Source organism: Gadus chalcogrammus, chromosome 16 (assembly GCF_026213295.1).
Source record: "Gadus chalcogrammus isolate NIFS_2021 chromosome 16, NIFS_Gcha_1.0, whole genome shotgun sequence".
Lineage (NCBI taxonomy): Eukaryota > Metazoa > Chordata > Actinopteri > Gadiformes > Gadidae > Gadus > Gadus chalcogrammus.
Window position 1 is genome coordinate 14,143,616 of NC_079427.1, and position 20,000 is coordinate 14,163,615.

Here is a 20,000-nt window from a genome sequence, read left to right on the forward strand (position 1 = left end):
TACAGGGAGAATTCAAGTTGCTATCTTTGCCATTGGATTAAGATGTCCTGTGCAAGGTTTCGGTTGTATTCATTTGAATTTCTGCAAAAAAGGTTTAGATGTACCATTGTGAAGCGTTAAAGCAACACATAATCCTTCCCGACAGAAAAGTTCATCCATCCATATCCATCCATCTATATGTTTTTGTTGTTTTATGCTATCGTAACATCTTTTCATATTCATTTAATTGGCTCCTTCCAACTCTTCAAATTACTTTTCTCGCTGTCTCGCCCTTTTTCACTCTTTCTACTCTTTCTCTTCTGCATCTTCCAAGTCCAATGACGGTATGGCATGGATCAAAGATTTAGCCATTTATCTGTTCACAATGAACAAAGAAGCGCCTGTTACAGTTCTATGTGGCTTATCTGTTCTCAACAAAAAAATTTTTTAGATCTTATACAGTGTGGAAAGATAAGGCCTCCTAATCTCTATTCACTGTGGGTGGAAATGTGGCAGTAACATTTGTAGCATTTGCCTTTTTGCCATTTCAGCTGTCCTGCACTATAAGTCTAATATCTGTGATGGTTAGAGAGCAGATGCATCATTATGCTCTAAAGATTGCATCTGAAGTTTTTCACGGTTTCTACTAAGCAAGAATAATGTTCAACCTAATAGAACATGAACATTAACTCTGTTTAACCTCTTTATTCATTGCAGTTGTACTAAAATATAAGCTATTTATAATAATAATACTCAGATTTTTCAATGTCATGGTCCTTTTTGTTTATATACAGTACATTGTTGTTTAAAAGTAGCATGACAGTAGCGTAGCAGTAGCAGTAATGTCATCACAACCTCTACCAACGCTGCCAGAGTCCCACCTGTTCCCTTCATTATCTTCACATTTCTAACAGCTCTGCTGTTTCTTCACTCTTAACCTTATGCCGATTCATCTTGAGGGGTTTGCTCTTCAGTTTTCATCACTACTCCCAACACAACATTTCATCGACGGTCTACTGCCTAATTTGGCAGTCCAATCACAGATCGCCAACACAAAAAACCAAGCAGGTTGTAAAAGGTGTCAGCTGATCTCGGCTAAGTTATTTAAAATCAACCAGGCATCGAACAGATCTGTGTGAAAAGAAAAATACTCCTCAGTTCTACACTTTATTCCTATGCAGACACGCACATCTGTCGTCGCATCCTGCGGCTCTCCAAACAGGTGTACAGTGACAGAGCTGGAAGCGATTTGTGCATTGAGCCAGCACTTGTCTTTGGGACCCGCCTTCACTGGGTGTTTCTCTCCTGAGGATTTGCTATTTTCTCCGTTTTCTCTCCAATCCCTGATCGATCTATCACAAACACTGCGAGCTGTTACCACGGGCGTGACAGGCGGGCGGCAGCCGTAGCATCTCTTTGACAAAAAATGTGACGGGCGAATCAGGAAGCCTCATTGTTGCTCTGGCCGTAGCTGAAGCACCCCGGCGCCGCAGCGATAGCGCCCGCAGCCAATGTTTTGCCTTTCCAACTCTATATCGTTTGTTTGCCGCCAAAAACGCCTTTCCTAGCCTTTTCACGCTTCCACACTGCCAGGGTATGCAGAACTCTTCCCCTCTCCATGCCGTCGTTTCCAGTTCCTTTTGACCCGTAGTAAGCCAGTGCCATCAGCGATGCCATTCGTTACACGACCCTAAAAAACTGGACCTAAAAGAACCGTTAAGACCTGAGCCAGGATGGCTCCTGCCATCGAGTTCCCGTAAGACCAATCTAAGGCGAGAGAGAGAGAGAGAGAGAGAGAGAGAGAGAGAGAGAGAGAGAGAGAGAGAGAGAGAGAGAGAGAGAGAGAGCAGTCTGGGGAATTGAATTGTCTCTGGGGAGGACAGAGCCGAGGAGCAGCTTTTATAACCTTTACTCAGACCCCTATTCCTGGAAAGCGACAGACTTACTGGCCTTGCGCTGTTGTGTTAATTACACATCAATACGCCTTGCTCCCGTTTATGGATCTCTTTGATTATACACTAAAAATAAATGATCTAACTGAAATCCAATCAGTCTGACTTCAGTGTTTCCTTTCGCGGAGGAGTGGGCCGGGCAAGGCGTTGATGGTCACTACATGTGGTTGTGTTCAGTGACACCACGGTAGTAGTGGCAGGAGGAAGAACATGAATTAAGCCCCATTGTCTCATACGGGATGAGACAATGGGGCTCACCATTAGTTTAATGCTGCCTTAAAAAACGTCCTCAAGAGTAGATAAAGGTGAACACAAACGCAGTTATGTGTTGGCAGGGTTATGTTTATTTGTATATATATATATATATTTTTATGTATATATATATATATATGATTTTGTACTGCTTTACTATTTATAGGTTGGTTTCATGAAGGCAGACGCACTACTTAAAACATATAACAGTGTGAGATATGTTGGTGGTACAGCACTTCTGTTTTTACTTGATTCATCGGTCATCGTGGCCATGTACGATTGTTCTGTCTGTGTTCCATATGCTTGAAACTCCATTCCATCCGGTGTTGCCTAGAAACCAATCCGGTGGCAAGCATTTAGAATATTTGGAATCCTTACAAATAAATTGACAATTCTCCCATTAATTCCCCCATTTGTTATGTCTGCTAATCCAAGATGACTTGACATCTGTAAGGAAAATAGCAATAAACCCCCCCTAAAGGCTTTTTAATCAAATGATGAATGATTCATTTTGATCTGTAACAAAATCTTTAAAGCTGTCATGCTTTCCGTTGCCAAACGTTAAGTGAATATTTGTAAAATTAGTCAAACAGGTTTCAGTCTGCCCGTGTGATCGGTGCTGGCGTTTCAGCCATACACCCCCATAATTAAACAAGAGCAATCAATCCAAACAGCTAACCCAACTACTACTGCCAAATCCGATATGTGGGTACGGCAAAGTGTTAATTTGATGCCCTTTAGAAACCAAAATAGACAGCCCGAGTGTCAAAAAAGTCCCAGTGTAGGTTTAATCAAAGAACTATCTCAACGCTTAAGCTAGCTTTAAATTATCGCATATTGGGTAAGAAAATTCAATCTTCAACCTCTTATGCAGGAATGCATTACTTTTTACATCAAGGCTGTCATTAGCAACTGAGAAGTGTCAGTCACAATATAAACCTTTTGTCAAATGACGGAGATGAAGAATGAGGCTGCAATGTTTATTTTGGAAAAACGTGTGTCTTAAACATTTAAATACAAATTTGTCTCTTAAGTTTTTCTTTTTAATGAATATGACTCTGAATGTGAATTGAAGAAATTCAACACGTGGTTTCACACACCTTCCAGACCCAGGTAAAAATGTGGTCTTTATTGGGAGGGCAGAATGGTTAAGAAGCCATGCCTATAGGGTCTGATTTACCCAGGAAAATCTTCAGTCTATATTGGTACGTGCAGAAGGGTTAATTAATCAATTTACATCATTCCAAATAAACTATCAATGGGTTTCTTTATCAAATGTGCCAACTGAACATGTCCGCCTCACACATAATGTGATATGTTGATGCTCACATATGTCATGTCTGTCATTGATTGTATTCATGTATGCAAGGATGTCTCAGTATGTTCTAGTGAGCAATGAGCATAGTGCTGAACCAGCAGTAGTGGGGGGCAAATTGAACCCAAAGTGTGACATAAAAAGTATGATGGGAATGAACAGAGCAGGATAAATAACGTCTATTGAATCACCCATCTCAGCAGTCCTTTCACAGAGAGCCATGGGCCTTATCTGCATACTGCACAGTTCTATGTTTAAGATATGGAAATGCCAAAACAATCGTCTTGACCTTGTTTCCAATTGCTGATACAGAATAACAAGGTGACCATATTCCCACCAAGATTCTGCTGCACTTGCAGAGATCAGCAAACTCTCTTTTGTGTGATCTACGAGTGCTGACCTCTAATTCCTCTGCCTTGCTCCCACCTCGGTGCATTTTAATGAGGACCAGATGAAAGGGTATTGGAGTAAGGGACCAGAATAAATGCTACATTTGAAAACCAAACACTATGCCCCTAACGCCTAAAATTGGAAGCAATGAGTCTTGAAAATGAATAGCGTTTGTTTTGTGATTGATGCTATTCAGGTTAAACTAATATGGGCATGAGAACAAAAACTTTAATGTTTGTTCACTGATATGGATAAAATGTATTCATATTCAGCGTCATTTCGATGGTTAGGAAAAATGAAGGATCAATATAATAGCTGTATTGTTAGCAAGAGCAGAATAAATTCATATTTTATGGTCCCTCTTTGGCCTATACTCATAAGATAGCCCCCTCTAGACCATTTCCTTCTTGTAAATAGTATGGCATTAATTGTGAGTAACCTAGAAATAGTTCTACAGCTTATTTTAAAGTTACCCGATATATTTTGTGCCAGCATGAAATTCTGTTAAAAATAGGCATGAAACTGCTGATCTGATGAGAGTTGGGGAAATAGTATTCAGATAATTAATAGATACAGTTAGGTTAGAACATCTTCAGCTGGTTATGATAAATTATGGATTAAGAACTCGTGCAGTGGGGTAATTTGATTGGGTTCGAAATTGCTTGATTTTCTGGCAACACTATCTGTGGATTATAAACAATCTTGACAATTTTAATTAAAACATGTCGGGAATGAAGAACTTCAACATCAAATGAAAATCCATATTCTCTTTACTTGTGCAACTCCAAAATTGAATGCACCATATGGCTCTCATATATGTCTATCAAGTAAGCTTTTTATACGCAGTAATTTAATGTACAATATGTGCGCTCAAGTTAGTTCTCTACCAGGCAGGTATCCAAGCTCACTATGTTAAAAGGTTCACACCGTAATAAGTTTTTAATCAATAATTCACTTCAGTTAGAATAAAGAAAGCCGTAATTGAAAAACTAAGTAATTAGTGTTAAGTTTCTTTCATCTCTATATGCACATATAATTAACAAAATCAACAACATCAGACAATGCGGAAATAACTTAAATCTACCATCTATTTAGTTTTTCTCTGAATGACATTGGCTATATTTACATAATCAATTTCTTCCTAATTATCTCCATATCATATTTTTTAAAAAACAATTAAAGGTAATTGGTTGTTAATTAATCTCTCTCTCTCTCTCTCTCTCTCTCTCTCTCTCTCTCTCTCTCTCTCTCTCTCTCTCTCTCTCTCTCTCCCGCTGCAGTGGCCCCTGAGGATCCAGTGATCAGTGGGGGTCCTGTGGTGAGCCTCAGAGCAGGCGATCCACTCAACTTGACCTGCCACGCCGACAACGCCAAGCCGGCCGCCTCCATCATCTGGATCCGGAACGGGGAGGTCCTGAACGGGGCCATGTACTCCAAGGTAAGCATTGAGGTGTGTGTCAATTACTTTACTTCAAACCCCGCTTCAAGTTAACTTTCTCATGCTGAGACACTGAGCTCGCCACGTAATACCATGACCCGTCATCCGGTCTGTGATTTCTTCATTGTGTTGCAAATGATTCTGCCATCTTCGGGGACATGCGGGCCCAGCTGTAGCATGCTTCGATGATGCCGTGTGTCATGGTTAGCCGTTTGACTCGACAGAGCAGACACCGCTAAGATCTGAGTGCGAATCCCCTTCAGATATGCTTACAGGATTTGCAAAAGATTTGGGTCCTCCCTGCCGCAAAAAAATCCCATCACACGAGACAAGCAGATGTTCCTGTAGAGATCATAGGTGACTGAACAATTCCAGAGCCGTCCTCGGATTGTACCGGCAACACTCACAACCACTGTTCTCTCCTCATCCTCATCCTCATCCTCATCATCATCATCATCATCATCATCATCATCATCATCATCATCATCATCACCATCGTCATCTTCATCGTACTCGTAACACAATCTGCTTTTGCACACATCCTGAACTCTCATGAACTCTATTTATAGACACGGCAATACTAATAGCCCATTATGAGTTTTTCTTTTTTCAAACCACTTTCGGGCAGTATAGCTACAATGTGCCTCGCATGCCCGTCTCCCTCGCTATTAGCCACGGCGCGGTGGTCTCTTGACCCCTCCCCCCGTAGCTTCCTTGAGTGACATGTGCACTGGTGGCCTCCTCCCCCCGCCCCCCTCCCACCTCACCTGTCAGTTAATCATGAAGTCATCACCGCCGTGTTCTATTTTCATTAAAGGACATGAAACCACCAGGCACTTTAGAGTACTAACACCGCCTCCTCCGCTACCACCCCCTCCTCCTTCCCCCTTTCCACCCCTCCACCCCTCCACCTCACTCTGTGCGCTTGTCTTATCCCATTATCGGCTCCTTTCGAAGAGCAGATAAACGCCATTGATTGGGCTGGGATGCGGCAGCGAGCCCATCTGAATGAAGCCGTAGCCTGAGACGCCGCCTGGCTAATGGTGGGCGGAGAGTGTTCTTCCTGCTTTCTGCTTCCTCTCCGAGATTGAGGAGCGATATTGAGGTGTTTTTTTGAGCTGATACCGGGCTGATGGATGGCAAACACCTGCGCAGAGCCTAAATATGTCTCCTTGCTTTTCTCCCTCTCCCACTATCTTGATTGCGTACCATTAAAAGGCAATGGGCTCAATTAAAACGCTAGGGCTGTTATTTCTCTGGAGAAGAAAGAGTCGGATGGTACATCAACAGCAGACAAAGGAAAGACATCTGCCCCGATGGGTTTTTTCTCCCACAAAGAGCAGATGAAGATGACTACACAGCAGATGTGATCGAAGAGGGGCAGCGAGGGGTTCACTGCATTTTTCACCAGATGAAGTCGATCTCTTTCGTCAATTGAGCTATTGTGCGATATTAACTAGGTGGATAAAAAATGGATCTGCCATGGTAATAGCTTTCGAATCAGGAGATATCAAATAAACATGCTCCTTTTGTGTCCTTGTTGCTGTTTAGTTTAATGTCATGGTCACGTTGTTCGCATGTTTGTTTTTTTTCTGAAGTGATTCACATGGTAAATTATTGTAGATACATCAAATTAAACATGAAATTCTTTCTAACTTACGTTATTAGCTCTTGTTATACCAACTGCGATGCATTCCAAAAGTTAGCATGAACCTAAAACAGATTTTAACTAAACTAAAAAAAAAGTACATTGTTTCCCTCTACCCTCCACGAGTGCTAAATTGTATTTAATTTCAACATCTCAACATTCAACATTCACTCATTAAAACGCTTGCACTTTACAGTAACTTTTCCTCCGTAATATCCCATTACTATCACCTGTCCTCCATCTTGGTGAGTTTTTTTGAATAATTAGGAGCAATTTACTTTTAATAGCGCAAGAAGTGATGGGTTTGTGGAAAGACTCCCTTCGAATAAAGCAACTAATTATTTTCGCAGCGCACATTACCATGTATTTCAGTCCCTTATGTGTGGAAGATCGATCTAGTGTTAGGCAGTGGTTAGTCAAACTCCATTCATATCACAGCTAATAGCCAGCATCGCACCTCCTTCATAATATCATGTCAGCACTGTTGATGTTTCTTGGGGAAATGAAAGATGGCAATGTGTACAAAAGAAAGGTGAATGAACAGAAAACATTTCCGTGTTTTCTTCATTCGGACAGAAAACATTTGAAGCCGAACTTCACTTTACTTTTCTTAAATTGCGTTCCTCCCGTCGCCATTCTCCCCTCCCTGTCTTATGTGCAAAGAGGCCGTCTGCGCACGCTTCAGGGTAGATATATTCGGTGATATGAAAAATTATCAATTTACAATGTTGTGCGGCGTTGCATTCCATGCAGAAGCCAACTATTCCCCTCCTCTAAGATTAATGTCTTTAGACAGGTTTAGGGCAAAGGGGGAAACAATTCTGATTGCTTGAGAAAGGATATTACATTGACACATCACACATCTGACAGCTAATGCCTTCTGCTTTAGAGGTGAGCACCAAGGCTTCAGCGGGACCGCCATTAATCTCTGGTGTCCCGGTCCTTTACATAAAAAGAAAGAAATGGACTCCCGAAACTCAACTCCTTCAATTCCCTGATATTGTTGATATGCTGGGCTCCATAAAGGGGGGGATGAAAAGTTTAAGATAGTTTCCCGGTATGGCTGTTTATTCATTTTTCTGATACGTCTCACACCTAAGAGCAGGAGCTTAAAAAATATAGGTATATCAAGACTGTTGCCAATTTAATGAATGAAGGTCTTTTGACGCTTTAATTGTACAACACAAAAATAATTATTTAATCAGAAGCATTCTCCTGTCATTCGTTTTCTTTATTTGATGGTCCCTTATTTCACCACCAAGTGTGATGTTGATTTGCCATTCCAACATCTTGCAATCCCCCATCTAGTGACGTCAAACATGGAGGCGTCCACCCAGATGTTTGATAGATAGATCAAGCTGCCATCCTACCCAGTGGACTGAACCACCAAGCCGGCTGTTCTATCCATCATACATCTATCTGGGTGGACACTCCCGCCGCCTGTGAAGTCATTCGAGGGTAGAAACGGCTTGTAATGGCTAATCAACATCACACTTGGTGGTAAAATAGTGGTCCTTTGACTCAAACTTCTCTTTCATGTTTTGCTCTTCTAAATTAAACCAGACCAGTCCAAACCAAACCGGCCTGATTAAACTGCAATTTCACAACCTAATACGATTTTAAAGCCATGAACCCGCTCCCCTCCCTGAAGGTTAATTTGAATGTTACTGGCAAACGCTCTCCTGACCTTAATCCTCATCTGGGTCGCTGTCTAGACGTTGCTGCGGGACGGCAGGAGGGAGAGCACGGTGAGCACCCTGTACCTGTCCCCCACCAACATGGAGACGGGCCAGCAGATCATCTGCAAGGCCTCCAACAAGGCCGTCCCCAACGGAAAGGAGACCAGTGTCACCATCGACATCCAACGTAAGAATACACACACACACACACACACACACACACACACACACACACACACACACACACACACACACACACACGTACACACACACACACATTATTTTGCTGTGTTCTCCGGCTCCATTCCTCTGCGCTGGCTGCCCATGTTGCTCCACAGAGCGCCTAGTGGCTCTATTAACATGCTAGTACGTATTGAAACAAGCATTTACCTCTCAGAGGCTACTACCCTCTGAGGATGATGAGGTTCCAGGTTGTAAAGGTGTTTGACCAACACATATATGCCGAGTCCCTCTGCAAACATATTTCCGAGTTTCACTTGACGCCCCAGACGGCCGTTTATAATTGGTTTCCATTTTCGTTTCATTGTGGGTGGGTCAGAAAGCGCGGCCCGGCTTTTGTGATAAAATATTGAAGGAGCTTGTCCATCTAAAATGAATGTGATTTTCTCTTTGGTCTGGCTCCCTCTCTACCATGGCGCTATGCACATATTCCCCCACCCCTTTTATTTCCCCGCCTGTCCCATCAATCTTTGTGATGTGAGCGTGCACAATTCCCCTTCGAAAAAGAGAATAAAAAAAGAAAGAAGAAAGGCAAAGTAAGCCCAGCGTGTAAAATACATTGAGCCTCAATTGTCAGGGAATCTTTTTTTTGATCGAGAGCTGTTCCCCAGTCCCAAAAAAATAAAAAAATAAACGGCTTATGAACAAAGGGATTTTTTTTGCATCACTCACAGCCCGCCTTCAACACTATTAAGTATGACTAATAAAGCAGAAAATGCTATTTAGACAGCCATTACTTCTGGCGGCCCCGTTCTCTAGAGTAGGGGCCGTGTGAGGTGCCGGTGTAAAGTGATGAAGAGTTGTTGGTGTTTTTTGGAACCTTTGGCCGTTTGTCCCCATCGTGTTGCCGTAGCACGCAGTGAGAGGGGAATGTCAAATGACCGCACGTCTCGCGTTGTAACGGCCTCTCTCTGCTAGGGGTGGTCTCCGCCACGAAGCTATCACCTCCTCGAACCATGGTTTAACCCGACATCTGGAAATAAATAAATAAACAAGGAGAAGAACAAGGGGTTGTGGGGAACTCTATTATCGCCGCGTTAAAACGAGCGTGTTATACAATTAGAATGATTAAACACATTTATTGTAGTCGTACGCAACACATTGGCGTGAGTTACGGGCGCAATTGTTAACGTGCAAGTGCTTTTCCATCTGCCGTTCAACCGGTTTTAGTGCTCCCCCCCCCCCCCCCCCCCCCCCCCCCTCAATCAACCCTCTCCAGTCCACCCACTCCCCTCTCCCCACACACACAGGTAGGGTGAATCCCAGTTCCCAGCACAGCCCTTTTGGTCTGTGTTTAAAAAGAGCTCCTCATTGGAGCGCTGCAGACATGGAGCTGTGCTGTAATGGAACCATGCTGTAATTGAACTTTGATTCACGCTCGCTGGGTGTCAATTGAAAAACCTCCCAATTCTGACTCATTTGATTAGCGGTGCACTAGCCTCAGCTGATGCGACGCGAAGCACACAAAATGTGCTACACGCTCACTTCATCAACAACACACACGGATACAAAAACAAATAACACAAACAACCAGTTACCCCCCTGGGTTCGGTTATGGCTCAATCAGAACTGTGGTTACACCTTCGCCCTGGTTATTTGTTTCAACAACGTAGAGGCGTATTGCTCTACTCACGGCCATTAAAACAGGGGCTGAGTAATGTTACAGCCAAGATAGCCATAATCGCTGCTTAGTGCGAGAGAACTCCCAGAACACTATACCGGAACTTAGGAGCAGGTGTGTGAGTGTGTGCAAGTGTGGCTGTGTGTGTGGTCGTGTGGGTGGGTTCTGTTTTACTGTGTGTGGGCATCAGTGCATGTCATTTCAATATCCTAGTGTAAATGGTCTAAGTAATTATCCAAATGAGTTTTGCGGTCAGAGCTCATTGTGATGGGTGATGGACTTTCACCGATCCATCCACCCAGATGTAATCAACGGTTCAACTGACAGCCGAGACCTAAGTACTGTGTGTGGGTGTGTGTGTGTGTGTTGCTGTGCGTGCGTGCGTGCGTGCGTGCGTGCGTGCGTGCGTGCGTGCGTGCGTGCGTGCGTGCGTGCGTGCGTGCGTGCGTGCGTGCGTGCGTGCGTGCGTGCGTGCGTGCGTGCGTGCGTGCGTCCGTCCGTCCGTCCGTCCGTCCGTCCGTCTGTCTGTCTGTCTGTCTGTCAAGCTTGTGTATGTGTTTGTGTCACAGTGCGTAGACTGTCTTGTATTGTTGTTAAAACAAAAAGCGATGTTCTGGTCAATAAATGATCGACCCTGCATTGTCACAGGGTGAAGGTCAGACATGGGGGTTCCTCTATACTTCTGTCAACAACTGCCCCAAACAGAGGCTATTGGTATCGGGCTGGTAGCTCATCCACGGGGGTGGAGAGCCACCCGGCCTCTGGGGCATGATGAGGATAATATTCATGAGATGCAGCTGTTCCCAGCGGAGCAGTACTCGTGGCATACTGAAGCGTTTGGGCTTGTCGTCGCATGACAAGCGATGCAGGTCATACGCCTGGTGGGACTTATGCATGGCGTGCTCACATGTCTGCAGAAGGATGACTCATGTCATCAAGTCTGCAGAAGTACCAAGTTGAACCGTGTGCACGGTAGCCATGCTGTCGTTTCTAACTTTACAATTACGGCATTTAGCAGACGCTTATATCGGTTAATTTGACACACCGACGGTGTGTGGGTTAAGTGTCTTGCTCAGGGACACATCAACACTCAGCTAGGAGGAGCTGGGGATCGAACTAGCAATCATTTGGATACAAGATAACTGGTCTACCTCCTATCTATCCCGACCCCCTTAACTTTAACCAAGAAGCTGTGTAGAGAAAATGTGTATTTTCTGTCCCCATGACCCGCCTGCCCTCCATAAATGCTCTATTGTTAGCCTATATATCTTACAATGTGTAAATTGTAGCTATTCGTTATGGAGAGAAATGTAGAAGTCAGGTACGGGGGAGTGAATTGTGGAGAAGGGCAAAGGTCAATGTGACATCACGTCTGTACCGATATACAGAAAGAGACATCCTGGCCCAGCTCTTGATCTATAGTAGCACATGCTGTTGGATTTGTTGCAGTAGGAAGAGGCTGCAGAGGACAGCATATCTTATACTGGGCTAGTAGGCCTGAGCATACATATTTGCTTTGCATTTCTTCATCCATGTCTAAATGTACTCGTCAGTACTGACCCAGTCCAGGTGTTGATAGTCTCCTCTTTCACTTCATCACATTCACAAGGATGGCAAAAGTATAATTTTATCTGATTTTTGACATTGAATGCTTATAATTGGGCGTGGGCAGCATTTGTCTCAGGAGGTAGAGCGGGTTGGCTGGTAACCAGAAGATTGCTAGTTAGATCCCCGGCTCCTTTTAGCTTAGTGTCGAGGTGTCCCTTAGCAAGACACCTAACCCTAACCAATCCTGACGAGCTGACTGTCACATTGCGTGGCTGACACCGCTGTTGGTGAGTGAATGTGTGCATTAATGGGTGAATGTTAGGCAGCATTGTAAAGCGCTTTAAGTGGCCACTGGTTAGAAAAGTGCCATATTAATGCAGTCCATTTTCTATTTACATAAATAGTGCCACTGTAGAAAGAAGATCCAAGGTCTGAACTTGATTTGGTTTTGCATGTGTTTAACATTGTTAAACACATGTTTAGCACTCCTGATAGTCATCTGGTTCGATATTGTGCTGAAATCAAGAATTATAAATCAATACCACCGTACATGGTTTATTAAATTAAGTAAAATGTAATAAATCAGTAAATTAATTGATAAGAATTATGTTAATATTTTGCTAGATTTGTATTACCTCAAGTAATGCAATAGCCGATCCCTGACCTTACCTGACCTTGGAAAACCCACCATGTTTTGTGTGGACTTTGGATTATTTTTTGGTCCATAATTACCAGAATATACTATAAATTATGATTATTTTTTCCCAATCCAAGTTTTCAAAATTACGTTTTGGGTTTAGTGCGATAGAGGCAGCGGCAAGGAGCAAACTAATTAAAATGTTAACTAATGCCCGCTGGAACATTCCCTACTGCATTTACATAAGATATCATAAACCCATTTGGCCCCACTCTGAACCGCGTCGTTTCAACAGGCCAGACATGAATGTAATGTAAACATCAGCCTCCACATTTCCTGTTGGCTTAAGTGAGTTAGAAATCCAATGCATTTTAGAACACTATTTCACCTTATCGTTCAGATTTAATGCTCAGACTTACATCCACCTCAGCATTTCCGACCCCACAGAAGGTTCACGCGGGTTATCTGACCTCCCAGTTAGACAAATGAACATCTTAATACGGCACGCACCAGTGGGGTTGCCAAAGGCGAGGTTGGGATTTAAAACCAGGCGAGGTGAATCAAGAGCGTTGACATATTGCTGACTTGGGCCGTCCAAACGAGTCCATTAGCTTACTGTAATTATTAGATAGCGTGGGGGGGAGAGGGGGCAGGATGCAGGCCGCCCCCGCACTCCGTCCTGGTGCTGCAGCATTCTGTCTCTCAGACCAGCGGTACTTCAAACTTTAATGACATCATCAGTCGCTCGGAATTGCAAACAGCGCGCAGCCTCGGCGATGCGGATGAATCAGTCGAAGTGGTGGTTTTATTCCGTGGTGCCGTGCGGTTGTTTGACCCCGCTGCCTTCCGCGGATTCCAGCGACTCGGGGCCGGCTGCAGGTTTGCAGGGCATGGCTCCACGTGCGCCCTACTCAATATGGAAGTGGATGATCCTCATGTGTTTGCAGTGCAAACAAGCTAAGCGGAGCTACACGTGTGTGTGTGTGTGTGTGTGTGTGTGTGTGTGTGTGTGTGTGTGTGTTTGTGTGTGTATGTGTGTGTGTGTGTGTGTGCGTGTGCGTGTGCGTGCGTGCGTGCGTGCGTGCGTGCGTGCGTGCGTGCGTGCGTGCGTGCGTGCGTGCGTGCGTGTGTGTGTGGGTACGTATCTAGGGCTGTGCGTGTGTGTTTGTATATCTAGGACTGTGTGCTTGGGGTGTGTGTGTGTTTGTGTGGGTGTGAGGCTAATGAATATAGAACATGCAGATGTGAAATCAGAGGGTGGGGATGTTTTTTGTAGAAGCTCTCAGCCGCGCACTCTTGTTGCTTAATCAAGCAGATAATGGTAAATTTAACTGTAAGGAAAACAGAGAAATAGAGCGAGGCGAGAGAGAGAGAGAGAGAGAGAGAGAGAGAGAGAGAGAGAGAGAGAGAGAGAGAGAGAGAGAGACAGACAGACAGAGCGAGAGGAAAGAGCAGTGAAGAGTGGAAAAGCGAATTGCAGGCCTCCAAAATAAGAGTAGGCCTAAGTAAGAGGTCATGTGATGTGATGGAGAGGACATTATGCAAACACTGTAACGTTCCCTCTTGCCAGCGTTAAAAAGAAATGAAAGTGCCTTCCAATAATCCACACTTAGGCTCCCCATAAAACATTCATGTTGTAGAACATTTCCAATGCACACAGGTGTGCCAAGAGCGATCCGAGCCGCCTGTAATACAACCCGCGGTATAAATAGGAAACCATCTGCCTGCATTAAATGGACTGAGTAAAATGGTCTGCACTCTGTCTCCATACACTATAATCAAGATGTTGGACCTGAGGGGTCCCTGCCCCTCCGTGCCCACCTCCAGTAATCCACCCAGTCAATTAGGCAGCCTGCGCTCGCATATTGCTGAGGCTATCAGCCACATGCTAGTGGCTCCCCGGCACAGCCCCGGCCTCCATTCTTCATAAGAGGGAGAGCCATCGATTTCGAGAAGCGCTTGAGGCCGGTCCGGGCGGAGAACAGCTGTCTACAATGACCCGGAGAGATTGAAGACTGAGCTGTAGGAAAAGATTTGGGGGGGTGGGGGGGTTGGGGGATGGGGGAGGGGAGAGTCGAAGCAAAAAAAAAAAAAAAGCAATTCGAGTTGGAACTATCTGCCAAAAAAGCAGTCGAAAGATTGTTCCAAGAAACGCCATCTGCTCTCTGCTTTGAACTTACCGATCAAAAGCTGGCCGCCAACTCACACGCCGCCTCCCCTTCCCCCTCCCCCTGCCATTCAACCTGTTATTTTCGCAGCCCTAATCAATCCTGCCTACCTACCTTCCACCTAACCAACCAGTCATCCGTGGCATCTCTCTCTCTCTCTCTCTCTCTCTCTCTCTCTCTCTCTCTCTCTCTCTCTCTCAATCTCTCTCTCTCTCTCTCTCTCTCTCTCTCTCTCTCTCTCTCTCTCTCTCTCTCTCATCCTCTTTTGTTTTCGCCCCACTCTCTTGACGAATCTGACAAATTAACAGCACTGCATGGCTCGGGTTGCCCTCGGAGGACTTTGCTTAGCAACTCATGTATTAATGCATCAAAGTGACAAACAGACTTCTTTATTAAGTGGAGGTCTGTCATCTCTGAAGGGCCGGAAGGCTGGACAAGTGACAACCTCTGATCTGCCTCCAGGGGACATTCACGGCGGACACTTTGGCAGACGCCTCTCCCCCTCGGTGCCTCTTCCGCAGGACATCTTGGGCAGTGGAATTATTACCATCAAACCCACAAAGAGATCTAAAGACAATGTGTCAACCGCTTGATCCTGAGAGAGACTGAGAGACTGATGGCTCCCACAGGGAAGGTCAAGCGGTACACCTCAATCATCTTAAACCCTGCTTCCCCCCGGCCCCCTAATCAGCTACTACAGAGGGGCTTTGGCTGAATGAGGCGACGCCTGGTTTCCATACACAGGAAACTTTGGTTAGGGTTGGAAAAACAGAGAGAAACACCTTGGATTAAGACTGCAAAATTAATTTAGACGTTCCTGTGTGCATCGCCACCGCCTGCGGAGGGAAACACTTTTGCCTTTTATTTTCTCTCTTTCCCGCTCTCGCTTCACCTTCCCGTCTGGTGCTACAGCCAACTCCACCACACGTACATCTGTCATTCTGCCACCAAAGTCTTCACACCAACCTTTTCATCCATCCAATTATCTGTGCATGATGCGACTAAAACACCTACCTGGCTGTTAGCGCAGACTTTCACAGCTATGGTAGCATTCCCATATTCTTTATAACACACACACACACACCCACACACCAACAGACGCCCACACACAAAAACACACACACACACGCGCACACAGCAGCAGCACTATTTGGCACTATATGTGAACTTTGTCCCGCAATTATGTGCCCACAAAGTCCACACACACACACACAAACACACATTCAAACAGATGCAAATATATATGTGCAAGTGAACTTGCACATTCCCCCCCCCACACACGCACACGCACACAGACACACACACACACACGTGTGCAGATGTAAGCAGCTGGTAGCCCGCCCCCTGCAGAGGTCTTACTGGTTGATGTGTTGTGACCCGCCTTGTTCCTAGTTTGTGCTCGCAGCGTAACGGACACCCGGTTCTAATCTGGCTCCGGTGGGATTGCAGGGATGTAAAGGTGGGCGTTTGGTTGACAGTGTTTTGTTGGTGGCAATGGGAAACCAAGCATAGAAATAACTACAGTGAGCTGTATGCCTCTATGTTTGTTAGTGTGTGTGTGTGTGTGTGTGTGTGTGTGTGTGTGTGTGTGTGTGTGTGTGTGTGTGTGTGTGTGTGTGCGTGCGTGCGTGCGTGCGTGCGTGCGTGCGTGCGTGCGTGCGTGCGTGCGTGCGTGCGTGCGTGCGTGCGTGCGTGCGTGCGCGTGTGTGTCTGTGTGTTTGCTTTTGGTTCTGTGACTGTGTTTTTTTCTTGTGTGTGTGTGTGTGTGTGTGTGTGTGTGTGTGTGTGTGTGTGTGTGTGTGGGTGTGGGTGTGCGCGTTTGCGTGTGTGTGTGCGTGTGGTTGCTAGGGAGGGAGGATGGGAGTAGGGAGAAGGTGTATAGCACCTGGACCAGCCCCCCTGTGGGGCTTAGTGGCAGCTGAGCCAGCCTAGAGCATCTGCACAGCCACAGGGTAAAAAAAAAAGACACACACACACGCACAAACAAACTGAGTCCCAGGCACACAGAAGTGAGTCACACGCACACAGCCACCCAGAAGAACATAACGATGCAGCAGGCTGGGCATGCGTGTGGATTGGCTGTGTGTTGTGTTTGTCCCTTTTCACTTCCCTTCAGAAGATCTCAGGAGCTCTCTGGATTGAGCCTGTTTTTCTAACCCTGTTTCCCTGATTAAAACTGCATGTTGTACAGAACAGGGATCTTAGTGAGTCAGTACGTCCATCCAAACCGTCTGATGCATCCGAAGCCAGAGCACCTGGCCCATTTCCACCTTGATCAATCCCCATACCTCTCCAACACTGCATTACCATAGTGAAGGGAAATGGCATTGAATATTGCTGCGGTTACCGTATCTACGGCTACTAAAATGGGTTTATTTTATTCGTTGTTTTTAAATAATTTTGTGGAGTGCTCCTCTTTCACGTAGATGTCTGGCTTAAACCAAGAGAGTATGCTGCCTCCTTTGGAACATTATATCCTGTTTATCATACAGTTTGTCTGAAAAAGGAAAAAAGGAAAGCAGTATCTATACTTAACAAGACGAGGGTTTTAATGATGGCCTCAAAGAAATGGTTTCAGCCTTCGTCTATTTCATACTCCTTTGAGTAAAAGGAGGCTAATAATGAGCCAATTCATATGAAATAGTGTTGTGCGGTTTATAAGTGTATGCGTCCTTGTTGATGCAGGAATAGCGGTGACGTTTATTTCAGTTAATCTGAAAGATGTAAAGGAGAGTTGCTATGCTACCGTTTTAGAACGGAAGAAAAGCAGTTTTCACAGTCAACGTTCTGTCCAAAGGTCCTCAAGCAATAAAATCCTATAAAGTAAATAGAGTGAATTTAAGTGTGCACAGAGGGTGATTAATAATGTTATGCTGTGTATGGTGAAAACAATATATTATTTGTATAATATTCATTTTTCAATAATGGATGAATCTCAATAGAATCTACATGATTAAATATAGATAACCTAACCTCAAGCTCACGGCGTCTTTTTGGTATTGATATGCAAAGCAACATCGCTACAACACAAGATCTCCCAATGATTGAAAAAGTGATTAGCTATTCTTTTCATTTGACTATTTTGATTGTTTATGAAAGTCATGTTAGAATAGATATGCTTGAGCTATAGACAAAGGGATAATACAATGCATATTTAGATAGTAGCGGTGCATACGTTATATAATAGTTGCTTTCTGTTATTGTCACCCAGACCCTTCTGCCTGATATGCTTCATGGACTAGGCTTCAGAAACGGCCATGCCTGCAACACAAGGTGTCACTTGTCTTAGGAGGTACAACACAGTGGTGACAGGGTGGTCTTCTTAGCGTGATTACATACCGGGTTCTTGGAGGATTCAAAATGTCTGATCATCAAAAGCATTGCACCTTTGTCAATTAATATGAATTAAGTGTTTTATTCGATTTGCATAATCTGTGTTCTCATTTAGGAATAGTTTTAATTGTCTCTTCCTCTGTGGTTGTTCATTGTTGTAATTGGGGTGCATTTAGACTGCTCATTGTTTTGATTAATTCCTATTTGCAGATTGCTTATCACAGAGAAACGCATTTCCTTTGGTTTGCTAATTTCCCTTTAATTCTGCATAGGAACAGTTCATATTGATAATGAATATCGCCATCTTGGTTTTCATAGTTCACATGCAAACAAACATACTTATAACCATGGTGTTAATGACTGCATAGGAATTTTGGCAGGATTATTTATACATCCCAAATGATTGTAATTATTATGGCATTTCTTTTCAAGAATAACAGTGTAATTTGATGTAGGTTTTAGAGGGAGATACATTTATTTCTTCTTTATTTTTACAACACATGATGCACACAAACACACATGAAGCACACAAACACATACAACACATCTATTCCACATGGGATCGTTTGAGAACAGTAAGCTAACCCCACCCCAACAGAAGAACGTTGGCTGCATCGTCGCCCTGCGGTTCTCTGTTTCTTCAATGTTTTCCTAAATTCCCTGTTTTCTAACTGTTTGTCTGTGTGGGCCTTTGCCTTTCAGATCTACCACTTGTCAATCTTTCAGTGGAGCCGCAGCCAATTCTGGAGGGCAACCTGGTGAAATTCCACTGCTCAGCAAAGGCCAACCCTCCGGTCACCCTCTACCGGTGAGATTAATGAACTGTCTCAGGATTGTATTTCTTTCTCTTTCTCTTTCTCTCTCCCCCCCCCCCTCCCCTCCCCGCAGGACCTGAGCTTAAATTACCCTTTTCATCTTTCTGTCTGTCTATGAAAGCAATTTTTTGTCAATCTCTACCTGCATCCAGTGAAGGAGCATGTTAACCCACACTTATACACACATGAACTTACCCAGTAAAGGAGAATGTGCACCCACACCAGCACACTCTGTTTGTGCCTGTTTTCTCCCGTCTTAATTATACTCGTTTTCTAACGTTTCTCTCCAAATAATTCCCAAGTACTTGTCACACATTTTGTAGGTGGCATAGCTCTGGTAGAAATATATTTAATCTAAGGATTCCGTTAGAAAAACAACAACTGTTGCTATCATAGTTTGTATATGAGGAAAGAGTTTGTACAAAACCTACACCCAAGATTTGACATTCATAAATCATGTTTGGAAATCTTTGGTTGATATCGATGTTTTAACAAAAAAGTATATAAAACAGAAGGAAGGAAAAATATATTGGTTGAATTCATCCAGACACAATATTTTAGCACTGGTACAATTTGGATGAATTATACCAATTCCTAAAAGTTTAGATCATAATAGGCTAACATAACTTGTAAATATCATTAGTCAACTCTCTATATCCAAGATTTCAGATTTCAGACTTGTTGGAAACAGTTTGTCTGCAGATTTTTCCAGCGTTTTTTGTTTGCCTTGCAAAGCAATTACCAAAGTGTAGGCCTAGGGGGGTGCAGGACACAAAGTGCAGAATAGCAAAACCATTAACCAGCTGCTAGACGTAGGAGAAATACTTGTTGACTTGTGAACTGCATGCTAGAAACTCATAGAACAGTAACAAAAAAACAGAATAAAATCTCAGAAGTGCTCAGAAGAACCAAGCAGCAAGGTGTAATAAGGAGGTATGTTCTTAATACGTGGCCTTCTGTGTGGGATTTCATAATCCAAGCATAG

The 20,000-nt window shown here is 44.1% G+C and overlaps 1 protein-coding gene across 1 annotated transcript in view; it reads left to right on the forward strand.

Annotated features, from left to right (window-relative positions):
• The window catches only part of kirrel3b (kirre like nephrin family adhesion molecule 3b), a 153,085-nt gene that overhangs the window by 111,645 nt on the left and 21,440 nt on the right, over positions 1-20,000 (forward strand). Inside the window, exons 5-6 of the mRNA XM_056611492.1 lie at positions 8,690-8,840; positions 18,903-19,008. Of these exons, the coding sequence (XP_056467467.1) occupies positions 8,690-8,840; positions 18,903-19,008 (257 nt within the window). The remainder of the gene's footprint in view (positions 1-8,689; positions 8,841-18,902; positions 19,009-20,000) is intronic.